The sequence below is a fragment of the Dendrobium catenatum genome, unplaced genomic scaffold, assembly GCF_001605985.2.
Source record: "Dendrobium catenatum unplaced genomic scaffold, ASM160598v2 fragScaff_scaffold_103, whole genome shotgun sequence".
Lineage (NCBI taxonomy): Eukaryota > Viridiplantae > Streptophyta > Magnoliopsida > Asparagales > Orchidaceae > Dendrobium > Dendrobium catenatum.
The window spans coordinates 105,414-127,732 of record NW_021318565.1 but is presented as its reverse complement, the minus strand read 5'-3'; the positions used below and the strand labels follow the sequence as shown (position 1 = coordinate 127,732).

At 35.7% G+C, this 22,319-nt stretch overlaps 1 protein-coding gene across 2 annotated transcripts in view; it reads left to right on the top strand.

Moving 5' to 3' along the window:
- Positions 1–22,319, top strand: part of LOC110095378 — a 61,495-nt gene that overhangs the window by 27,138 nt on the left and 12,038 nt on the right. For both annotated transcript variants that reach the window (XM_020820899.2, XM_028697045.1), the window contains exons 5-11: positions 462–525; positions 14,556–14,623; positions 17,753–18,011; positions 18,895–19,029; positions 19,243–19,349; positions 19,442–19,495; positions 19,600–19,683. In XM_020820899.2, the coding sequence (XP_020676558.1) occupies positions 462–525; positions 14,556–14,623; positions 17,753–18,011; positions 18,895–19,029; positions 19,243–19,349; positions 19,442–19,495; positions 19,600–19,683 (771 nt within the window). The remainder of the gene's footprint in view (positions 1–461; positions 526–14,555; positions 14,624–17,752; positions 18,012–18,894; positions 19,030–19,242; positions 19,350–19,441; positions 19,496–19,599; positions 19,684–22,319) is intronic.

Sequence of the window (22,319 nt, the reverse complement as noted above, 5' to 3'; positions counted from 1 at the left end):
GATGGGGCCGGGGGGGGGTCGAGCGAGGTCTAGTCCTCCCCATAACGAAAGTAACCATTTTGATTTCATCTTCCAAAAGAATCAAGCAGGTCTGATTGGTTCAATTTGTCCATGTCTTCTAGAATTCTCTCTCACTATGGCATATCAAACGGGTCTTTTAAGTGATTAAAGAAAGCATCCTCAGTTTCTTCACACAAGTCAATACTAGTTCCATTCTCCATAATGAACAATTTCTCATTCTTCTCTATTATTTATCATTGAAGCACATCTATTGATAGCATTTAGCAGTTGGCTTTAAAATCAACGTCACAATGCTCTTTTTTAGTGCTTTCAAGTTTTTTTCCTTAAGCCTTACTTTCATATGCTGGCATTGTTTTTTCAAATTGAACATTGCTAAGATTTAATGCTTTTTAACCTTTTTTTCCTAGTAGAATTTATTAATTGTGAAAATATGCCTTCAGGAAGCTCGAGCTCCTTTGCAAGTATGGGCGATGCAAAAGAGCAACAATTTTCTGAACGAGGAAGGTTAGAAACATAGTGCTATTTTTTCTTTTTTATGAATTTGAAATGCATGTCCTTTTTGTATATTATGAGGTGAAAAGATGTTTTTATGTAAGTTAAATGATGGTCTTGACTCTGTTGATTCCCTATGTTAGATTTTGGTAGTTAGATTGGTTGCTTTAATTGAATGAAATCTATACAAAGGAATCTGTATTTAAATTATTAAAGGACATAATCTGCTGGTTTGAGATCATTAAGGGTGCCCATTTTGGTGTCTCTTACCGTTGAAAAACATAAGACAAGAAAACTCAATACTTTTGTATCTTATTCACGAAGAAGAATATGTTGATAATTTATACAAGAGAGCTAGAATAGAAAGAAATCTTGGCGGAAATTAAGATCGTCTATAAATCAATTGCTTCTATATATGGCAAGGAGGATTCATCAAAGCATAAAGAAGTTCAAATAAAAAATAGTTTTTAGCTCACTAGAAATCAATTTTGACATTAAATATTAGGCTTTAAAGATGTTGCACATTGCCTATTTATCCATTAAATATTTAAAAATAATTTAAACCTTTGAATGATTAGAAATATTAGAATATTCTTAACTATTAAACTTCTTTATCAATTATGTAGTAAATCCTATAATCAAAATAATATATGGTTGGCAGATAAGATTATAGTAGATGTTAGTTGTAATTTTTCTCTTTTTTTATGGATTTAGCTTTTAAATTGAAAATACTTTGTCCCTCCCTCATTAAAAAAAATGAAAATTTTTTATTGAGCCTAATTTTGAAATAGAGCTCTCTTGGTATGTTAGCTTTTGAAAATGGTAGACCTTCTCTCTCATTATGGCTTAATCTATAGTATATTCATGTAAATTTGATAGATTAATTGATGTGACTTGGCCTTTTTTTTACTAAAGATAAATTCCCCCCCCCCCTAAATGAATAAAAAAAATTCAAAAAATTGCAGGAGCTTCATTCTGAAATGGAGCTCTCTCCTTAGTTCTAGTTTTGAGAAGTTTCAAAAGGGAATTTATTTCTCATTGTGGCTTAATATAATTTATAGATTTGGATCTATAGTATATAGGTAAAAATTATATATAGATTTGGATCTATAGTATATAGGTAAAAATTATATAGAATAATATATTTGACCTGACCGTTTTTAATCATAAGATATTTTTCTCTCCTTAATGAATTAATAAATTCAAAGAATTATAGAAGCTCTATTTTGAAATGGATGTCTTTCATTAGTTGTAGTTTTGAAAAGTTTTAATGAAAGTTTTTATCTCTCATTGTAGTTTAATAATATTATTTCTATGGCTATCTATGTTTCTATGTATCTTGAATTGTTTACATGCATGATTGATAAAAATGATTGCAACATTTTACCAAAAAAATATAACATTAATCAGTCACACTTGTTACATAATGCTAATTCCTACTATTATAAGTTTTTGAGTGGGTGAAACTGGATTATATTGCATGTTTTTTGGAAGGTAAATGATGCAGTGGGCAAGAAGGGAAGGCAACTATCTACAATAGACTTCTCCTCTTCAAGAACACTATAAAACAAATGGCATCCAAGAAGGCATATCCTGCAACATAACGAGGAGAATTTAGTGTTATTTTATGTCTTCGGAATATAGAGGAATAAAACAAAGATAAAAAAGCCAACCAACCACATTCCCATCGTATCCCCTCATATTGATGTGTACAAATAAAATTTTGCAAAAGAGGGCCCTCCCCATGGAGGATGAGATTCATCCTCAAATGAGACGATGTTGCTCTGGCTTGTCATCAGCCATAAAAGGAATGAGGTGTCTAATATTAAAGATGTCGGAGGTATGCAGATTATAGAACAATTGTTGGCGATATGTATTAGGATTAATTTTCTACCCAATTTCAATAGAGCCAATTTTGCAAGGAAAAAGCTTGTTGCACTCATGAGGGGAAAACCAGTATTTGGTGCGAACTGCTCACACAAGATCGCCAATTTAAAATTCTACATGACAATGGTTTTTTATCAACAAAGCTGATGTAGGCAAAGGGGGGGGGGGGGCGTGGGGAAAGGGGGGGGGGGGGGGGGTCAAAACAAGTTGGGTTTTATTTTTGGTGAGCTTTTATTTTCTTTGCTAGATGTCAACTCATTAATCTCTAGTAGAGTGTCTTAAGCTCATAAATTGTAAGAATTAATTAGGTTCATTCCCCCCCTCTCTTTTGGCCCTTGGTTCTTCTCTCTTGGTTGCCTTTTCCTTTCCCCGTCTTTGTGTCCCTTCGGTTCTCCCCTGGTGCTATTCCCGTGGCTGGTTCCCCTCCCTTTGCTGGGTGTTGGTTCCGGTCCCCTATGTGCCTGCTTGGTTTCTTCCCTGGTTGTTTTCTCGTGGCTGCCTCTACCCGGTTCTTGTGTTGCATTTTCGGTTTGTTCCCTGGCTGCTTTCCCGTGACTGTTTTACCTGGATTTCCTGAGCCTTTTCAAGTGCTGATTCTGGAATGAATTGTGACTGTTTGGGAGCTATTTTGGGAGTGAATGCTGCCCCTTTTGGGGGTTTTTATGTGACTGTTTGGCTGCCCTCTTAGGTCCTATAAATATGTGATGACTGGTGAATAAAATGGAGTTTTAGAGAGTGTTGTATGCCAATTTTTGGAGTAAAAAAACCTGAGGGTTTTTTCTTCTTTTGGCTTGCGAGCTATGTCCCCATCTCTTCTCCTCTCTATAGCTTGCGAGCTATGTTTTGTTTCGGCTTCTTATCTCCTTCTTCTCTCCGCAAGTGACTACCCCACCTGTATCCTTCTTCTCGATCCAAAAAAAGCAAGTTTAGTTGTGTGTGTTTGTGTCAAGAATTGTAAGAGTCTTTTTATATCATAAAAGTGAAGTCGTTATTGTTTTAAATGTCGTATTTTATCTATTTTGGGGCATTTCTTATATTTTTATCCTAAGAAGTCTGTGTATCTTTTGCTTGCAAAAAATTAGGGGTTTTCTTTATTTTTTGCTTGCATCAAAAGCCCTTATTTTGTTGTAGCAGTCACAAGATTATCATGATTTTTTTTATGGATATGTTGTAGTCTAACCACCAAGTTTTAAACTGTGCCATGAGGCTGAACTGTATTGGGCAGAGGGAGATGTTCAATAGGATCTCTAAGAGGAAAGTTGTTGACTACCTAAAGGGGCTGAAATTAATATTGCAATTAACAATGTGATTGTGAGCAAACTCAGGTTGATGCAGCTTAAGGTCCCAAGATTTGACATGTTCACTTACTAGGCTCCATAACATGTCACCCAACAAATGATTGGCAACTTCTATTTTGTCTATATGTTTGTGGGTGACAGTTAGACCTGGCATTTAAACTAGTGTTAACTAGTTGCATAAGTTGCGCCATTATGTGGCTAAGGAAATGGGTGTCATGTTCAGACACAATGGTGTTCGGGAGGCTATGTAGTATATCTATTTCGTAAAAATAGAGGGTGTAGATGTGAATGATATTGGTAGTACACTTACTAGTAATGAAATGGACCATTTTTTAGAAACGATCCACGATGATAAAAATATAATAATAGAAAAATTGCATTCACAAAAGCTCAAGCTCTAAATTGATGCTAATATAATATTGCATGTTTGGGTCAGAATATGCAGTGGTTTGTACATCTCGCATTAGCAGTTGTTCCCTTGGCTAAGCGGCAAATCAACAACGAGCTACAAAGTTTTGAACTTCCCGCCGCATAGAAGGCCAACAATAAGGTGCCATTAAATAAAAAGTTTGATCATGACCTACATGGCCTTCAATTTATTAATGATTTTTGTGTGGAGATTTCATTTCATAATATAAAGTTCTACACCTTTAAACAAGTTACAGAATAATAGAGAAATAAGGATCAATTGTGTAGAGATCTTGGAATGTGTTAATACATGACACCAAAAGGCTTATTTTAGACAAAAAAGAATGGTTTAAAGCAAAGTTTTAAAAGGGGAAATCGGGAATCGATGCATTTTTTTCTAAGCGAGGCGAGGCATAAGCCTCAAAATGATTAAAATAAATTAATTTAAAATTATAAATAATGACAAAAAATAACAAAATATTATGTCAACTATGAATTTGAAGATTTGTTTTAACAATTATTTGTACTACCAATAATAAAACAACATGAATACAACAATATACCGTTTTGCCAAGGGTCCAAGGGGGCACTGCCCCCTGGCGGGGTTCGACCGAGAGTTTTATTATAAGAGTAATTTTGAAATTATGCTTGTTTTTAAAGTTCGTAAGTTGTTTGTATGGAAAGATACACCTGTGGGCTCCGAAAATTCGGCCCCGGCCTCCCCGCCGCGCGATTTCTTTTTTTATCTGAGCGAGGGAGTTTTAACGAACTAAGTTCCGAGGTAAATTTTGGAAGGCAGATGGGTTTGTAGATAAGACACTACCCAGAGATTTCGCCCTCATTTTGCGAGGACTTTATGATCTGAGTTCTGGTTTCCTATAGGCGCAAGCCCCTATAGTTAATTACCTCTCTCGATAACGAGAGAGAACTTTCGATTAAGGCTAGTCATCAATCAGATACGTAGAGTATACGTGTTATCTGGCATATAGTAGCAACAATGGGATTAGGATATGAGAATTTGGAAATTTGGGAACTTGGGTTGAGATATTTGAGGATTTGATATTTAAAATTGAAAATTGCACCATCTTACACTTAAAGCGGATGGTGGGGGAATGGATGATGGGGCCCGTCAATGATCCCATGGTTCCATCGTCCCAGGCCATCTGGGTCCCTGGTCTACTTAGTCGGAGGAGGTAGTCGACCCAACCTAGACAGAAGGATCCTTGTCAGCAGCCATGGGTTGCTTCATCCAAGGGGACCTTGTAGACCGGGGTTGGATGTTTGTCTAAGGGGATAAATTGGAATTCACCTTATGCTAACAGAGAGCTTTGTTCCTATCGATCATATCCTATTGATTCATATCTTAAGGATTTAACGCCATTAAGGAGCGTATTGGCTCTGGCCATAACCGCTATCTGTGGTTGCCATTTGGGGCAAAACCACTCGGTTCAGAGGGCCCCGGGTCATAATCGTTTACCTGCAGTGCCATTGTGACCGTATATTTATTCAATATCTCGAACCTTTCTACTCCTATTTATCTACTTAGGAGGATCGGGTTTCGTAGGCTTCATGTCTTTGTTTATGAATTTTTCTTGATTTTAGGCCTTGAAAGCCTAAAAAGAATGTATAAACAAATACACCGCGTTGCTACAACCGTGTATTTGTTTAGGTAGTTCGAATCTTGTCGACTTCTATTGATCCGTTATAGAAGGATCGGATTCGAACTGAATCATCCTTGTAACCCGCATAGCATCCATAGGCATCACGTGTTGTACCAATAACACGCTCGCCAGGGCCATGCGGGTTGAGATTGTATTTACCCCTTGTGTACCTATGTGCATACAAACTACGGTGCACGATGTAGGGGTATTTTGAAATATTTGTAGTTGTGCATGTATTTGTCATATTGAATGCACAGCATTTCCTTGAAAAGCTTATACACGCATTCTGTCTGCTCTCATAAGTGTTGCAGATCCGTGGTGCGTTTGGATTTTGATGTTGACTCCCCCCTTCTCAATCACCAGGGGAGGATTTTTTGAATTTTGGAGTCAAAGACTGCTGATTTGGGGAGAACTCCTTTTAGGATCTTCGGTGTAGCAGACTTGTTATTTCTTGGTATTTTGTGGGTACCGAGCTGTTTTCTTCTTAATATTAGAACTAGAAGAGACTTTGGAACACCAGGAAGTTTGGTTCTAATTTGTTCAAACATTTCCCCCTTCTGCCAGGGGTGTCCTTTTCGTACATCGGGCTGCCTTTGTACCGGGTTTGGCTGAAGATCTTGACCACCAATGTCGTGGTGATATCAATACTTGTGTCCACAGCGATTCGTTGTTCTTTCAATACACTTTGTTATCCACAAGTGGTTCGTACTCATTTGTAGGGATCCGTTGTACTTGCTACGACTCCCTAGCCGGTATTTGTAGGAGAGCCCTTGCTTTTGTATTGAAACCATCTTTCACCAATCTCAGGTGGTTGGACGATTGCATCTACTGTAGGGGCAGATCTTTGGTTGTTATACATATAAGTAGGAGTCGTACATCTTACAACTGTCATTCATTTCTTTTTTGTAAGTATAGTGCATTGACTGATCGTTGGTGGGACTGTTGTATCTACTACGAGCTCCTATGAGTGTTTGTGAAAGAACCATTGCTGTCCAACATCAAATCCATCTTTTCACCAATCTCAGGTGGTTGATAGTTGAATTTGTTTGTAGAAGATGGATCTTTGATTGCTGGTCTCCAGTATTGCCCTCTCATCAACAGGCGATCGTAGGGATCATCGTAGGAGATATTTGTACTTGTGCCACAGAGTGGCTTGATGTACTTACGATATGCCCACTGTTGTTATCCACAAGTAGCTCATATTTGTTTGTAAGGATCCATCGTATTTGTTACGAGTTTCTAGGAATGTTCATAGGAAACCCTTGTTTCTTGCATCATATCCACCCTTTCACCGATCTCGGTGGTTTGATTGTGTTTGTTGGGTTGCATTTGCTTGTAGGAAGGCGGATCCTCCATCACTGGTCTCCCATATTACCTTCTCATCACACAGAGCATTGTAGGGAATGTCGTAGGAGTTCGTATCTCCAGGTCTTGTAGTTTGATTTCCTCGTGTATGATCCAAATTTCGATCTTTTGCATGTGTTTGGATCCAAATTCAATTTCATTCAGACTTGAATTCTCAAGTTTACAAGTCCCCACTTGATGTCGTATAGCCTGAGTTCGAGTTAAGTTTCATTTAGACTTGAATTCAAACTCAGTCTAAGTCTCCCACATTCATTCAGGTCTCCTATCATCCTACTGAATTCATCCGGATTTGAATCAAATGCTTGCAAATCTGATTTCACTTGGCGTCGTACAGTTCAAGTTCAAATGCATAAGTTCTTGTTGTCCACATCTTGTTCTAGTTTTGAATTCAGAGTACAAGTTCAAGTGCCTTTGTTCAGATCTTCTGAAGTCCTTGCAAGTTCAAATGCATGTTCGTTTGACTTGATTTTGATTTCAGTTTGATTTTATCTCATTTTGAATTTGGTCTTACAAATCATTTGAATTTTGATTCTGATTTAGGTCCACAAGTCCTCTGTTCTTGTACAGGTCCTCTGCTCATTTTAGTTCAAGTTCTGTACATTTTTATTCGAGTACAGGTCTTCTATATTGTTGTCCAAGAAGGTCTTCGAATTGTTCCAGTCTTTGTACATTTCAGTGAAAATTTCGGCAGCACCCCGGCATATCCCCCGTTTGGGGGAAAATTTGGGAGCTGGGCCTCCCACCACGCTACTAGAGCGTGTATGGTAGGTGTTCGTAGACACCGCGGCCGTACAAAATTTCATCCCACCACGCTACAAGAGCGTGTATGGGGCCTTCAGCAGTACCCGTACAGTAGAACAGCAGTGACTCCCAGAACAGCAGTGACTCCCCACCACGCTACAAGAGCGTGTATAGGGCTCTCCCACCTCGTCGTATGCATCGCACCGGGCTCCCTCCTACCGTGCTACAAGAGCGCGTATAGTGGTTCCGGTCCGCTGCACACCGAGAATGGGATTTTGGAACATCGTACCTTTGCGTAGCAGTCGTCGGCCGGTGTCGGTGTCAAGGTGAGGACCATCCCCACCACGCTACAAGAGCGTGTATAGGGCTTACCCGCCTCGTCGCATGCTTCGCATCGGGCTCCCTCCTACCGTGTACAAGAGCGCGTATAGGTGGTTCCCCGGTCCGCTGCAAACGTCGAAAACGGGGTTTAAGTCAGAAATTTATACCTTGGAGACCGGCGGGGAGGAGTCGTCGGCGACTGTCGGCTCGAGGATCGAGGTAGGAGGGCAAGCATTTTTTTTTTGTTAATATATAAATTAATGCTAATTAATGATAATTAATTAATTAACTATTTTTAATTAATTATTCATAATTAATCATAATATTAAGATAATTAATTTAAATTTATTAAAATTAATTAAAACTATTAGTTATAATATATAACTAATAGTATTAATTAATTTTAATAACTTATAATTAATTATTAATAATTAACAATAAATTAATTTTGAATAATTAATTAAATTAATTAAAATTAATTATAATTAATAACTTAATTATAATAATTTAATTTAGAATTAAGTATAATTTAATCAAATAATTATAATTAATTAAAAATAATAATTATAATTAGTTAAATAAAAATTATAATTAATATATATATTTTTATAATTTTTTTTTATTTTACGGGATTAGGCCGAGGAGCGCACGGCAAGGGAGAAAATTACCTTCTCTGCCAGCGAGCTCTTGCTCCCGATCGAAATGTGTAACTTCCGATCCTACTGGAAGGGAAAGTCGATGAAGGAGCGGTCGGACAGTCACGGAGGAGCTGAAGAAGAGGCGTCGAAGGGAGAAGTACGATCACAGCCCGGCGAGTATCCCGTCTCTGTCCGATCAAAAGTGTCGTAACTTCCGCTCGACAGGGAGGGGAACGTCGTCGAAGCAGCGAAGTCGAACAGCAATGGAGGCGCCGGAGAAGCCGCGTGAAAGGGAGAAAGTTGCCTTCACTGTCGGCGAGCTCCCCACTCTTGCTTCGATCAAAATGTCTGGCTTCCGATCCAACTTGGAGGAGAAAGAGCGAGAGAGAGAGCTCGGGAGAGGAGAGCCGCGAGAGAGAGAGAGAGGGATCGTGAGGAAGAGAATTCGGGAATGAGAGAGTTAGAGCGGAGAGCTGTTAACACGACGTAGAGGGACATCCGATCGTGCGAGGTCGTGGGCGACGACGTGCTGAATTCGGCGCCGGACAAGTACGTATATTTTTTTCTTTTTGGATACAGTAACGGGTCAACAGTACCAAGCATTTACCTAGTGGTACCGAGCATGTACCGCTCGATACCGAGTATACGAACAGGTAGTGTTAAACAGTGGTCGAACATGTAGTGTTACCGTTGGTTCAAGCTCCGACTTCACACGAAGCGCGACGATTCAAACCAGCGGTCGAACAGGAAGAAAGGTCGTTCTCGAGCACTCCTGCCTGATCGAAGAACTCACTTGTGGTCGAACACGAAGCAGCTCTCAAAAGGGACTAAGCGGAAGCAGCGCGCTCGAAAGATAAGGAATTTGTTCTTTGTTGTGAGCTCCGTCGAATCCTAATGAGGCGTCGCCTCACGCCGCCTCGAGGCGTTACGCCTCGACGCATACGCCTAGCTAAAAAAAATCGCACGCCACGTCAAATACATTGAGGCTTAAGCCTCAAGGCGCCGGGTTAGCGCCTCGAACTGAGTCGCGCCTCTGTTCGGACGCCTCGACCGCTTTTTTAATCGATGGTTTAAAGCATTGGCTATTCGGTTCAGTGCTCCTGCAAAAGTGAATTGCTGTAAAAATGAGGCCCATTAAGCATGCCAAATGTAGTATATGTCTTGGTTGGTGATATACATTGAAGCTTCATGATCAGTATATATTTTTTTCCATTTGAAACAGATGGTGATGTTATCGTTTGATGGCTTGGATGGCATCATAGAATTCGAGATCATAGGTACTATAATGAAGGATGCCCCCATTGAGTTTTGTACAAAAGTAAGCCACTTGCTGGGCAGTTGGGCTAAGAATGATGATGATGCCTTGCTTGTAGAGATTAAAATGGAGTTCAAAAGGAAGTGCAAAATATGGTAATAACATAATAGGTACTGATGTACGTATGGACTTAATGCCTTGAAATGCCAAATCGGTCTCAACCCAAATCGGTCTTAAGACCGACTTGTGAATGGTCATAACCCAAAAAGGAAATTCTTGGTGCGAAGAAGATGCACTTAGGTGGTGTGGCGGCATAAAATTTGTCTAGAGGAAGGACAATGAACACATTGTGTAAATTTTGTACATAAGTATACCTTAAACGACAACATATTTATCAATAAAAGGGCATAAGACTTGATTGATAAAAAGTTGTAATAAGCATTGCTAAAAATTTGGTGCATTATGACCTGGTCTAACATATAGAGATAGATTGACATTTCATCATGGAATAGATAGATCTATTGTATTTGAAAAAGAATAAAGAATTTTATTAATGGGTGGTTTGATTTGATATAAAATGAATAACTTCCTCAATTATTTTCCCTTGGTTGTTTGAAAGAGTAGAAGGAAAAAATACTATTTTCCTATTTATTTATTTTATTTCTAGAGTGAAATCATAGGACATGGAGAAGAATAGAGAGAAAAACGGAAGATTTTCATATGATATTTATTGATTTAGAGAAAGCATATGATAAAGTTCCAAGAGAACTGCTATGGAGAGTTCTAAAAAAGAAAGGGATTAATAATACTTATATTCAAGTCATTAGGGGTATTTATGACGGAGCTATTACTTGTGTTCAAACACAAGGTGGTTTGACTAAGTATTTTCCAATTTCAGTTGGATTACATCAAGGATCAACCTTAAGCCCATATCTTTTTTGCTTTAGTCATGGATGTTCTTACTAGAGATTGCTAGAGGATGTTTCCTGGTGTATGCTTTTTGCTAACGATATTCTTCTTGTTGGTAAGACTAAAGAGGGAGTTGAAGGTAAACTTGAATTATGGAGGTCAACCGTAGAGTCTAAAGGTTTTCGTTTGAGTAGATCTAAAACCGAATACATGGATTGTAATTTTAGTAGTAATAGATCTAGTGGGGGATTTGTGACTTTGAGTGATCAAGTCATTAATAAGATTACACATTTTAGATTTCTTAGGTCTATTGTTCAGTGTGATGGTGAAATAGATGTGGATATTATTAGTAGAATTCAAGTTGGATGGATAAAGTGTAGGAATGCATCAGGCTTGTTGTATGATAGAAAAGTACCACTCAAACTTAAGGGAAAATTCTATAAGATGGTGATTAGACCTGCAATGCTTTATGGTGTAGAATGTTGGCCATTAAAGAGAAGCATAATGTTAAGTTAAGCGTTCAGATATGAGGATGCTCAGGTGGATGTCTAGCTTTACTCTTTGAGACAGGGCACGAAATGAGTATATACGTGAAAAGGTTGGAGTAGCTCTAGTGGTAGATAAGATTAGAGAGAGTCGTCTTAGATGTCTTGGTCACATAAAATGGCGGCCTTCTGAAGAACTGATTAGGAGAGTAGATGTATTAGATTTAACATATGTTAAGAAAGGTAGAGGTAGACCTAAAAAAGACTTGGTTAGGAAATATTAGAAATGATCCTTCTTTATTAGATATAAATGAGAAATTGACTCTTAACCAGACACAATGGAGAAAAATGATTCATGTAGCTGACCACACGTAGTGGGATAAAGGCTTGATGTTGTTGTTGTTGAGTAAAATCATACGACATGCTCTAAACATTAAAAAAAAAGTTGTGAATTCCATTCTAGTTAAACCTTGAAAAGTTCATATTGCATTAATTATTTTTATGCAATCCAAGACATCCCGCATAAAACCTTTCAATGTGCAAGATGCAAAGTCAAGTGCGGTTAAAACACATGTTTTGTTTGTGCCACTAGCTTTTTTTATCTTGTTGGGGATGGAAAAGATTGATCTTGCATTCTTTTACAATCGACTAAGATATTAAAAGAGAATGGGCTTGATATTACATTTGTATACCATAGCAAGTAAGAATTGAGGGGAAACAATCCTTTAGTTGTTAAGAGTTGAAAACTCTTAACTCTATATAAATTTTTTTTATTTAAATAGAATTCTCTTGTATTTTTTTTGGCCTGTTTTGTAAGTCTCTGATTATTATGTTCTTTTGTTGTAACTGATTGAGTGAAATCCTCTTGTCACCTGTTTTTAATTCCTAGCTGCTTGTCTGACATGCTTCAACCTTTGTTTTTTGCATGAAAGTGCCTAATATTTGTCTTGTCTTACTCTCCTTTCAATTCCTAACAATCTATCTAACATGCTTCATTCTATATGCTTTGAAGTCAAGCGTCTAATATTTGACTTAAAAGAACTTTAAAACATTTGGGAGAGATAATTATTATACGTTACATGTAAAGCATTTACTGACTTGGATGACTTTTTTAATTTTATCCTTTTATTGATTTATGTAGCTATATTATTTATTTGTTGCCCATCGGGTTACATTTAATTTATTTTTTGCAAGGATACGAAATGGGAAACATTGTATGTCATGGAAAATTTCCTAATAGAGACAATCAAAAGGTTAAAAAAAAAAAGTTTATGTTCCTTATTGGACTATCACTTTCTCCATTGGTCCATTATTCGTCCATGCTTTAATTCTCCTTTTTGCCGCACCTTCTATGCTGATTTCATCTATTAGTCCTGGTACCCTTTCTTCACTTCAATAACAATGTTGTGAGAAACCTGCTACTACCTTTTCTTTATCCCATTAAATGTGACTCATAAGGAAATCTGGCTGCTAGCCTGTAAAATGGATAAACAATCTACAACGACTAGGAGAGTGAGTGGTTATACTCAGTTATCTCTTGAACCTCTATTCCACTTTGTTTTAGCATTTTTCAATGCACTTGTGGTCATTCTACTTTCTATCTCTCAGCTTGTCTACCTCTCCATTTTTCTTGTTCATCGTATTTGCTTCACTTTATTTCTTGGAAACAAATGTGCTACTCTTGTTCTCGACATTGTTGCTTCCCTTGCATTTCCATTGCCCTCTTCTTTCTCCGCACTTTCATTGCTTGAAACCCAAGGGAGTGGTATTTGTTAGACGGAAAGTTTGAGGCATGGCAATCACTCGCCTATATTAGAGAGGAATTTGCATTCCTATTCAGTTTGTTATTGCATGGTTGCTATGCCACTGCACTACATTCCACTGATTATCCAATGTTTTACTATCGCCTGATTAAATGCCACTTTAATGTGCCCCTAGGTTTGTACCTCGAAGATTAGTTTTTCTTTTTTTTTTGGAAGATCAAAGGGTGTGCGTGTAGGAAGTTTCAAATAGGAAGTAGATGTTGGACAATAGGCGAAATCTATTCAAACACAGAGATCTAAAAGCGACATAAAATATAAAAGAAAATCAACACACACAAAAACAGATAAAAAATTTATACATATTCATTCTATGAATGAATGGCTACGTCGTATTGTTGTCGTATTGTTGTCGCTGTATATTTTGCTATTGATTGTGGAGAATTACAACCCTAATTTTTGAGGTACAATTATAAGATGACACCCCTGGCCTTTAAAAGAAAACCTAGCACAGCCGGAGCATAATAAAAATTCAAAATGTCCTTAGTGAAATAACTGTTAATATTATATTCCTTTTAGGGCTAAGTCTGTATGGCACGTTTTCTTTGTGGGGAAAAAATTGGGCTTCATAACTTAATAGTAGAGGAGCTAATAAATGTTTGAGCTGCTGCTAGCATCCACCAGATAAATGTGTTGATTGATGAGTTGGGGAATATGAAGATCTGAAGTTGAAAGATATAGGGGTCTTTGGGGCATTTTGGTTGAGCTGAATGACAAAGGTTAATTCTTAGTTCTTTTTAGTATCTGAGCCTAATCACATATCGCCTTTCATTTTATTAATGTTAATACCTTGCCATCATGATATAAAAGATGCCTGTTATTACTGCAAGGCTTTATTTTTTAAAATTATTATTTTCCTAGTTGGTAAGAATATATATATATGGCACGTAGGCTTGAATGGTCTAGTAGCTCCTTTGACATGCATAGACATCTTTGCAGTAGAAAGAATCAAAGAAGATTTTATGGCGTCAAGGTTAAACAGAACCTTGTTACCATAACATCACGCAGCCCTAATGATTCCAAAGAACATGAAAGGATTATCCTTAAGACTTGGAATTATAATAAAGAACTAAAGAGTATCAATAGTGTTGGTAAGCATTCGTAGTTATCATGCTTTAGTTTGATTTTAATAATTGGGATGGTAGATACTGATATGTGGCCTTTATGGCGCAGCGTGATGTTTTTATTTATATTTACAAACTTTCTATTCTGCTACGGAAAAAAGATGGCTTAATTTGTTTGATAGTGCTGCAGGAGCTTTGTTTTCTAATGCAATTCAAATGGATATATATTGGAAAGAGAAGGATGCAGATTCTGATTGGGTAACTTTTTGGAATTGAGAAGTTATACTAGTAATTTTTTCTTAATTCTCCATGCTCCATTGTTTTAAAATGTTTTTAATTGCTGCAACACTAACCAGTCACTTGTTTTTTCTTGAGCATGATGATTTGAACATTCTTGCTCGTCGATATCAAATAATTAACTGCAAAAATCAAACGGATTATAAGAATATTATTTTATTAATTGAGTCTCCTTAAAGTACTTTTATTTTGCATTTTATACCTCGTGCATGATTATTTTCTTTCAGTTGTATTTCAATTTTCTGGGATCGTTTCTACCCTCTGAACTGTGAACATTTTGCGTGTTTTAGTCAAATTTTGAAGTTATCTATCTATTGTCATTCGAGCAATCCTATTTTCATCGATTTGAAGGAATTTATACACATTTTTGTGCAAGTTTGAGAATGAGTTGCATGTTGCAAATATATGATTGTGGATATCCTATAGTTTGTAACATTTCATTTTGAAATATCGTGCATGTAATGACCAACTTATAGGCATCTTTATGTTTTGAGAAATGAGACACATCTTAGCAATTTCCCTATTTGTCATTTTAAATAAGAATCTCATATTTCAACCTACTTTTTATATCTTCTTTTGTCTTCTTTAGTCATTTTCTTTTAGCTATTCATGTATAATACTAACTACTGATCTCCTGGGTATGCCAATTTCTGAGTCCTTATCTCTAACTTTGGTATTTACTTGCATTATTCAATAAAATATAATTGCTATATGATTGGGATGCATTTATCATTGTTTCTGAAGCATGACATTTACGCCATTGTTCATGCTTTGGGCAATGGATCATAAGGAATTCTTGTATTGCTTTAAATATAATAGCCTAAATCTTAATTTATGTTATTTTTGCTTATGCAATACTACTTTTAAGGCAGTAAGCCTCTTTTTTGGTGGTGCTTATGTATTATATTTTTCCGTTGCCAATTCTGATTAGGTTGAATAAAATTTAATATGAAAAGTAATCGATAATTGCATCAAGAAGTTAAGGGGCGTCGGGAGAGTAGAAATAGGTGGTGGAAATTTTTATTAGAAAGAACCGCTCTTGAAGAAAGAAAAAGGAAACACTATTAGAATATTTAATAAATTCAAGGAAGGTAGCAGGTAGCAACGAATTCTGGAGCTCTAGCAATTGAAGCAAGATGATAGTGTTATTCTGAAAATTAAAACATGAGATAAAAAAGGAAAATATTTTGTTAAGGAGAAAAATAAATGAATTTATGTAGAATATGTTAATCTAACAAATGAAAGTTGAATTAGCTTTGATGAAGATCCATAAAAAGGAAAATTTTAGGGCTATATTTAATTGAGATTTGCGGAGTCATTTATAACATCGGATAATATTAATGAATCTTTTTAAGAAAATCTTAAGACTACCACAATGTCAAATGATTGGAGGAGGCAATTTAAAATCAATTTTTATGAATAGAAAAATGTTCACAATTGTGAGAAGTGAGAACCATAGGGGATCAAAGCTTATAGTTCGCAATTTGCAATGAAAACAAGTAACAAATTAGATTGAGGAATTTCAAGTCACTGTAGCATAGTTAATCTGGTTTACACTAGGAAGATAAATTATAATTGTTTTTTATTTGTGTTTAGAACATTAATAAAAAAAGCGTAAAAGCAATGTAGAAAATGCCTTTTGATGTTATTGAGGGATCAATGATTAAATGGACATTTAAAAGAGGATACATATGTCAAAGATTTGTTGAAATCATTAAGAACGTATGATTTCATAATCACAAGTATTGGGCATATTTGGAAAATGATCAATGATTTCTTGGTCGTGGTAGGATTGCCAAAGATGACCATCAACTCTATATTTCTTTATGTTGATCATGGATGTGCCTAAAATATGCATTAGAAATGAAATACTTTAATGTTTGTTCTTATAGAATGAAAACATAAAGTTAAGATAATAAAGCAAAGCCTTGAAGATGAGTTAAAATTGCATCATAAAAATCGATTTCATGATTTTTTATTTAAATTAAGATGAATTAATATTGATATGAGAGTAGGAGGTCAAGGGGTACCTATGCTTAACAGATTCTTGTATCAGATTTTGTTATGTAGCAGAATATTGATATTATTTATAGTGTCAAAATAGGATGATTAAAATTGAGGAAGCGCTCCTAGGACACTATTTGCACAGTAGAATCCGAGGAAGACTGCTAAAATGGAAATTAAGTCCAGACATGTTATATGATTCCAAGTTTGTACAATTTTTTTTTTCCTTTTTTTTAGGGGAGTGCACTTGCCCTTTTATTCTAAGTGTGTACAACTTAAAACCCAAAAACATCCTGATTGAATGCTTTAGAAAAGAGAATGCTATCATGGGTTGTGCGGTGAAAACAGGTAATATGGTATGCAAAATAATTTTGTGTGAAGGTATGTGAGAGTAGTATATATGTTTAAGAAAATAGGCTTTGATAATTTGGGCATGTATAAATGAAGGTAGATTATTCAACAATAATAAGGGATGATAAAGTTGATGTTAAAGAGTTAACGAGGGTTAGGTTAAAGTTATTTGACTTGATGTTATGCATAAGAGCTTGTCAAAACTAGAATTAATACCACTTACAACACTCAACTGTAATAAATTTTAAATAGTTGAAGTACTTATAACACTGTCTCTTCAAAAAGTTAATGATACTTATAACGAAGAAGGTTGCTCTATCTGTTTGACAAGTGCGACTTTTCCTGTAATGATGAAAAGTTCTCGTTATTATGCTGGAAAAAAAAAAACTAGTGATTCTTATCCCAATAAGGCTGTCCAACAAGCAAGCTAGGAATTTAAGGACTTGGTGGTTTTAAATTATACTTGTGCCATAGAGATTATCTCGAGTGATCGGAAAGCAGCAGACCCTGGTGTTGATGTCTCACTCTTTCACTGTTCTGAGCACTGTATAATATTTTGAGAGTTTAATTTCTCTTCAAAAAGGAATTATGAACTGAATTACCAGTGATTCTGAGCTTTATAATACTATCATTGCTGCCAACCAGACAGTATATAATTGAAACCCTTTTGACTCAGTAGCTATGCATCAAATTGGATGAGTTTTTTATAAGCATAGTCATTTGTTCACCTGGCAGGTTCAAGCAAACGATTTTTTAGATGTATATGAAGAAGGATATGACAGTTCAAGGGATGAGGTGTCATCTGTTTCGTCTTATACTCCTGCCAGAGGAAATATTGACTTGGCAGTCAAAAAGTCCTCATCCTCTCAGTCAATCTCGGCAAGGTTCTCCAGTACTGAATACCAATATGCCCAGGGAGAGCGCTCCTCTCACTTGTCATACATACCTCTTTCTAAGCTCTCTGTAGCAGAGGTCGTTGATAATTCTGATGAAAGTATGTTGTTTTCTTGCTTTTCTGAAGTACTTGTAAGAATACACATAGACAAAGTGCTTGTAACTTAAAGTTCATAATATACTTTTTATCCATGCAACATGTTTTGATGTCATATACTATTTTTTTATATATATTAAATTGATAAATTTAGTTAAGAATCCTATTTTTTTAGCAGTTTTGCCTTCTTAAATTATCCTGTTATATGAGAAAAAAGTATTTAAATTGTAAGTTATAAAAAATAAAATAAAGCTTTTATGCATCTTAGCATTTATAAAAATCTTTATTAAAGAGCTATGCTAAATAATATTGAAGGGTATAAATTCTTATCATGTGTTTTCTTCAAATTACTTAAAAAATGATGAAAATGTGAAGGCATGTGGCTACCTAGTGATTATATATGAATCAATGAATCTCTTTTTAATAAAATGAGGTAAATATAATTATAAATTGGAAATTATTCAGAAGTTAAATTGTAAATTAGTTAAAAAGTTAGATGATTGATGTTTGTAAAATTAAAAAAAAAAAGAATACATATTAAAATTATACTCCAAAATGAAGGGATCTGATTATCTTCTTAAAAAGAAGGCTGAAGTTTCAAATTTTGTTGAATGCCAAGCCTGTTTTGGTAGTAGTATATTGTGGCATGCAAAAAAAGTTAGCACATTCTGCCGATTAGTAATCCATAATAATTTTATTTTCATGAAGCTTATTCAGAATAATTCCCATAGTCTACCATCTAACTTGCTGTTAATTAGATGACAATAATATAGAAATTGTGCACTTAATTTAGATGACCATCATTAGATGTGGTGGTAAAGCAGCCTTGTTATTTATTTTACTGATTCAGGTTTATTTTTATCATTTTTTCTTCCCCTTATGCCAGGTGTAGTTTTTCCTCAAAAGGAACTTGATCGTTCTTCTTCTTTGTACCCTTATCAAAAGAAACTTTCAAGATCTTTCGACTCTAGGGATGATATGGCATCAACATATGCCATGCGATCTGCTGAACCACTGTCATGTAAGTTTACATTCTCTTATTTCCGTGGTTTTTAATAAGTTGACTTATACGTATCTTTTCTACATAAATGATGATAAATTTGCATACTCTATAGGGCAACTTTAGATGCATTAAATTTTTTTTGAGTTTCCAAAGCTGCTTAAATTTGTTTTCTTGTTTGTGGTCTTTAATAATTGAAGAAGATAGCTAATTTCTAGCAAGAATTTTCTGCAGCAGAAGGCTTTATTCGTGGAAGATCCTACAACATAAGGATAGATGACCAAGTCTTGCTCCGATTTTCACCAAAAAACTCTGACTCAACTTATTATTTTGGTGATATGGTATGCTTAATCATTCGATGATTTCCATAAGGTTTTTTTCACATTCTTTGCCAATGAGATTCAGCAGTACTAGTTTCAACATCCTGATACAGATTGGTGGTACTCTCACCTTCTTTCATGGAGAAGGACCCAGGAGATGCCTTGAGGTACTAGTTATAGTTTTCATGTTCTGAAAAAAGAATAATGATGAAGTTTGTTTATTTCGTAAGAGTGATAGATATGTTTCACACGCTTCCACAATATTTCTCAGGTATCAATTACATTGGAGATGTTAGAAGTTATCAATCAACAATGTGTTCATCCTTCGAGGAAGAATGCTCCTACAATAACAAAGGTACTTGCTCTTCAGTATTAATTTGTCAGCTGGGATACAAGTTCTTGAAAATTTTCTATATGCTTGTTATTTTTTAAAATTTGAGAATAACTTTAGAGGTACATTTTGAGAATGCAATTAGAAAGTTATATTCCATTTTCAATGAAAAGAGTGGATGAAATAAGAGTAACCAAAAACATGAGAGTTGATGCAACCAAAAATATAGGGAAACTAAGATTGCAAATAACTATACGTCTTCCTTTCCTTAAAATAAAATTGACTTCATTACCATAGACATTACAAACTTAAACAAGCACCGATAGAATATAAAAACACACCGCTTCAAACCTATAATAAACATGACATAACAACATCTTACAATTTCAAATAAAAGGGACACAACACCTTACAACCTTTTGTAGTTTGAGAAGAAATATACAATGGAAGGGATATTATGGAGAGAAGAAAGGGATTAGAAGTCCAAGACGAAATACAAGAGAAGGGAAAGGAAGCTGGCTCGCAAGCTAGAGAAAATCCGCAGGTTTCATTCTCCAAAAATTATCACCTAACACTCTCCTAAAACTGCCATAAACATCACATTTAAATAGAGGAAAGAAGCTCAAAAGCCACCCCAAAATAGCCGCTCAAATCAGCCAACCAGAATAGGGGAAAAGGAGCCAATAATTAGCCAAAAAGGGGAAGAAAAAGGCAGCATTAAAGGCACGGTAGAAGCCCATCCGAACAGCCAGGAATCTGGAAAGCCAAGGGGCAGTAGCAGGTACCGAACAACCAAGACCAGGGGAACCGGAAAAGCCATGGAGCAGCAGCAGGAACCGAACAGCCGCCAAGACAGTAGTCGTACGCCCCCCAACAAACTCAAATCAGCCCAAACACAAACGGGGGGGGGGGGGGGGGGGGGGGGGGGGGGGCATTGCTTACATCAAGAGTCAATGGGAAAATAGGTTTTTTTTTTTGGAGAAAGAAAAGCAAAAAAAAAAACATAGCCCCATTCAAATTTGAAGAGGATGCCTTATTGATTATGTAGGGGGTTGTTTGGTGCTTATATTTAACCGCACCAATTTTATTTTAAGGTATAAAGGAAGTGTGATTGATGTACATTAGAGTTGTCAATTTTGGGTTCCGGGTCAGGTTCGGGTCTGACCCGTGACTGACCCGGCATTTTTCGGGTTCGGGTCAACGCGACCCACTAAACCGTATGTACAATAATTTTAATTATAATTTAAGGGAAAAATATGACTATGTGAGCAAAATAGCAAAAATTCATCCTTTCAAACAGCAAAATATGAGCAAATCACAAATCTATCAAATTTCTTACAAGTTACTAATAAGTAATAAATTCATCCTTTCAGACTTTTAGTTACAAATTTACAACCTCAATTCAATTTGAGAGATACTAATTTACGAAGTTACAAATTTACAACCTCAATCTCAATTCAGAATAATAATTTATACAATTTTACATTTATATTTTATATTATGATGACTGATGAGTACGACTGTAAGAGAAATATTGAAATGCTCCTCGAAATAAAGGCTTCAAATCTGCAATGGCCTACAATAAAATCAGTTATATAGGTTGCAAACTTTAATATGTAATAATAATATACTGCTCTGTTCAGATTAAACCCTCAAAATTATTAATCTCATAATGAGGTCATTGTGATGTATGATGTAAGTTTAATCAATATTGACAAATTTTCATCCAAGATGACAATTTATATTAACTTAATATCTGTTCTTTGAATAAGAATGTAAGATAGTATATGTTATTCTAAGTTAATGTCACTTGGTTGTAAATTGTAATAGTACATAAGAACTTACACTTATACGACTTCCAGTGCCCACTTTCATCTTAGAAGGTTAATAATCATCGCTTCATAACTTATACGACGACTCCCAACTTATAAATTTCTCATTTCACTTCCTTGCATTTCAACTTCAAAAAACAGAAAGCAGTAGCCAGCAACATAATAGGCTAACAATAGCAACATAACCGAAATACAAAAAAGAGTTTACAGAATATATAAGAAGCAGCTAACAACTTCACTGAAGTAAATAGAATATACAAGAAGCAGCAACGGGCAACCCACACAAAGCCTCAGGCCCGAGAAATCATATGAACCACAGCAGTATAATCCATAGAATGATAGAAATGCAAAAAGCCAAAATGTTTACCACACTTGTTCACCTCCTATGATAAGCCAAAACATCAATTAAAACAGTCAACCTGGCATCATTAATCCCAATAGAACATAATCCACAAGAAATCAAAACAGGGACAAGTAGGAGAAAAACACAACCAGCTGAAACATGAATAATAAAGGATCTGGCAAGTGGAAACCACAAACCCAGTAACCAAACCCACAAGCCACAGCCACCAACAGAACCAAAAGACTTTAAGTTCACGACTCACTGAAATACATAACATATTTTACAAGCAACAACCAATAACTTCAGACCAACACAGTTAAACAGCAAAAACTACCAATCCACCACCAGTTTAACCGTCCACTACAACAGTTCTAACTTCTAACAGATTAACAATTAACCAGATATCAATAAAATGTTAAACTATAATCATCTAATAACTTAACTTTCAGTCCATCAATTTAAGTGACATGTAAATCAAGGATATC